Consider the following 3,808-nt stretch of genomic DNA (forward strand, 5'->3'; position numbering starts at 1 on the left):
GCTCATCCATCCCAGCAAACTGCCCAGCATCCAGACAGTGGCTCGCATCCCGGCAGGGCCCAGCTCTAGGTGCAGCGAGGACACACCGTGAGCTCCGTGAGCATGGAACCTGAGTCCACGGCTGGCTGGCACAGCGCCGGCCCCGCAGAGAGCGCCTTGCAAATGGCACAAATAACCGTGTGGTCTCCCGTCTGCAGCCCCATCCAGGTCACACGCAGCATGATGAACGTGCCCCTCATCTGCGACTACGGCTCCGGCTTCAGCAAGGTGGGCTTTTCGGGAACCGAAGTACCCCAGGCTGTGTTCCCCACCATCCTCGGGAAACTTCGGCATGATGTAAGTGATGGGGTGTCCCCCCGACCGGGTGCCAGTCAGCCCGAAGGCGGCCACCGGGCCCGACAGTCCCCTCCCCACCACGGGGCTGCCCAAGTCAAATGCTCAGAGCGGGGGTTTGGCCAAGAGGAACATGCATAAGAATCACAGGCGCTGTCTTGGTAAAATGCAGACGGCCAGGCCCACCCCGGAGCGTCCACTTCTGCCGGGCCAGGAGGGGCCGCGGGTTTGTCTTTCGAACTGTCACCGAACCCAAACACCCGTTCATTTACATGCCACACAGGAGGGCCAATAAAGACAAAAAAACCTGGGGCCAGCCCGTGGCACAGCGGTTAAGTGCACACATTCTGCTTCTCGGCGGCCTGGGGTTTGCCTGTTCAGATCCCGGGTGCAAATATGGCACCGCTTGGCAGGCCATGCTGTGGTAGGCGTCCCACATATAAAGTAGAGGAAGATAGGCACGGATGTTAGCTCAGGGCCAGTCTTCCTCCGCAAAAAGAGGAGGACTGGCAGTAGTTAGCTCAGGGCTAATCTTCCTCAAGGAAAAAAAAAAAGAGAGAGAGAAAAAACCTGAAACGGCAGACTTGTGGCAAGGAGAGAGATTTACTATCATCACAAGGCAGCCAGATGGGGGGGTGGGCGTTGGAACTCAGATCCACCTCCTGGAAGGGAAAAAGCTAGGGGCTTTTATGTGGGGTTTCAGGTGGGGAGGGGAGCATGTGGCCGTGCTGGTTGGCGCCTTCCCACCAGCCTGAGTTTGGCCTTAAAGACTGAATCTTGATGCCTGGACCTTGAATTTCTGGGAAGGGCAGCTCCCTCGTAATCCTAAGGGGGGACGGAAAGACCCGGTTAATTTTCAACAACAGTGGCTCGTGCTGAATATGAACAGCCACAGTTAGCAAAGCTTCTCTCAAAGTGTTCGCTCTGGGGAAGATGTTTTTAACTCCTTAGTTCTCGGTTTCAGAACGACTTCTCAGAAGGTGCTGATGCTGCTTGGCCCGGGGCCGCACTTTGAGAACTGCCAACCTAGATGGAGCAGGCCAGCTACCTAAGTTAGAAAGGCAGGCGGTTGTACAAAATACATCAGGCTGCCCGTCTATTGACTTTGTGATTTTCCCGCTGTTGAGAGAGTGGTGTGGATACTTCAAGATAAACAGCAGTCCACTAATGCTAAGCGGCCACTGCTACTCAGCCTGTATGACAGGAAGACAGTAGGGAGGGGTGGGGACTAAGGCAAATGCTCTGCCTAAGAGAGCATTCTTTGCTGCCTATTGACGTGCAAGAAAGTGGGCCCAATGTTGCCAGATCTTTCTGCTTTTCAAGATAATTTAGAAATTCTAATATTTTTATTGTGATAAAATATACTTAGCGTAAAACTTACCATTTTAACCATTTTTAGGTGCACAGTTCAATGGCATCAAGCACATTCACATTGCTGTGCAACCATCACCATCATCCATTGCCAGAAATTTTTCACCTTCCCAATCTGAAATTCTGTCCCCCATGATCCCCTCCCTCAGTCCCCTGGCTTCCACCATCCTTCTTTCTGTCTCTATGAATTTGACGACACTAGCGACCTCCTGTAAGGGGAATCACGCAGTATTTGTCCTTCTGTGACTGGCTCATTTCAATCAGTGTAGTGTCCTCAAGGTCCATCTGTGTTGTAGCTTGTGTCAGGATTTCCTTCCTCTTTAAGGCTGAGTAATATTCCATCGTGCGGATGGACCACACATTGTGTATCTGTTCATCCATCAGTGGACACTGGGGTCGCTTCCACCCTTTCACTATTGTGAATAGTGCTGCTACGAGCACGGGTGGACAGATATTTCTGTTGGAGGTTCTGCTTTTAGTTCTTTGGGGTATGTACCCAGAAGTAGGATTACTGGGTCAAAGGGTAATTCTGTGTTTAAGAGGTCCAGATTTTTGCGTCAAGTTTTTAAGTATTAACTCACTTTTCCGTGAATGCTGTACAGACTAAACAAAACACATCTGCACTGGATGTCACCACTCCCCCTCTGGGCCTCACCTAGGGGCGTTTCATGGGGCGGTTTGACCCAGCTCTACCAGTCCAACCCCATGTCCTTTGCAAGATGCTCGCCCACCTCCCCCGGGAGGCCCCCAGGATGTCCAACCGAAGCAGCCGGGAGGCCCTTAGCTCCGTGTTCCCATCACAACCATAACTCGCTGGATTGACCCCGCAGCCCAGGCTGTCGGTCTGCACTTCCACACTCTGAGCTTCACCAGTGGTCCCGGTTTGCTCTTCCAAACTCCCGACACCGTGGAACCAGTTCCCTGTATTCAATCCCTCTGTGTGAAATCCTTGGTGGGGCATCTGTCCAGCAAGGTCAGAACTTCACGTTGCACCATGGCAATCGTCCACAATACCTGTTACCTGTACAAAGAGTAGCACAGAAACAGAAGTGTCTATAAAACAGGTTACATAGCTGGTGAAGCTGAAGACAGGGAGAAAAGTCAAATTCCTCACCAAGGTAGAAACCAGTGACCGAGATGAATTATCAGGGCAGTCCAGCAGCCACCTGCGCCACAGCAGGCCGGCTCTCTGGCTTCACCCTCTGTGAGGCAGCTCGGCCGCCATCCTCCCAGGCTTTGGGGCCAGCTGCTGGGCAGCAGGAAGTAAGTTTCTGTCTCTAAGTGGGGTTGGCACGTGACAGGAGGCTCTGCATGGACTCACATTTCGTTCCAGATCCAAGTGCATGAACCCTTCCTGTGCTCTTCGGTCTAGCAGCCAAGATGACAGTGAGACCCTCGTGGGAGCACCTGTGGCTTTGCGCAGAGTCACTCAGTCCCTTGTAACTAGCACGGTCACCCCAACCCAAGCACAGTCCATCTCAATATTTCAAACAGTGACTTCAGACCAGGCTGCTGCTGCTCCTTCCTCACTCGTGCAGGCACCCCATCCCCGCCCTCCACACTTAGATGGGGAAAGCTGACAGATGTCGCAGGCTGGTGCAACGTCGACTGTCCCTCGTGTTAATATGCCCTCTCAGTTAATAAAGTGCGTTCCCATCAACAATCTCATTCGACTTGATCCCCCAAAAATGCTGTAGCAGGGTATGGGGAGCAGAGGTCATTGTTCCCATCTGACAGAGAAGGAGGTGGGGGCTCAGAGAAGACAAGCAACTCGCCCGGGGGCTCAAAGCCAGTGGTTCTCGCCCCAGGTCCACACCTCTTCTGCCTAAAAGACAAGTTCCTAAGATATGGGGGCTCTGTGCAGATAAGGTGTGGTGGCCTCAAGAATGCGCCTCTCTCGGAAACCCACTGCACCATCGCGGCATGGCACCACTGCACCATCACACCATCACAGCATGGCACCACTGCACCATCACACCATTGCAACATGGCCCCACTGCACCATCGCACCATCACAGCATGGCCCCACTGCACCATCACACCATTGCAACTTGGCACCACTGCACCATCACACCATCACAGCATGGCCCCACTGCACCATCAC

General features: G+C 53.3%; 1 protein-coding gene across 1 annotated transcript in view; it reads left to right on the top strand.

Annotated features, from left to right (window-relative positions):
- The first annotated feature begins 219 nt into the window (after window positions 1–219).
- Window positions 220–3,808, top strand: part of LOC124228978 (actin-7) — a 21,907-nt gene continuing 18,318 nt past the window's right edge. The window contains exon 1 of the mRNA XM_046644084.1: window positions 220–336. Within this exon, the coding sequence (XP_046500040.1) occupies window positions 220–336 (117 nt within the window). The remainder of the gene's footprint in view (window positions 337–3,808) is intronic.

Source organism: Equus quagga, chromosome 17, assembly GCF_021613505.1.
Source record: "Equus quagga isolate Etosha38 chromosome 17, UCLA_HA_Equagga_1.0, whole genome shotgun sequence".
Taxonomy (NCBI): Eukaryota; Metazoa; Chordata; class Mammalia; order Perissodactyla; family Equidae; genus Equus; species Equus quagga.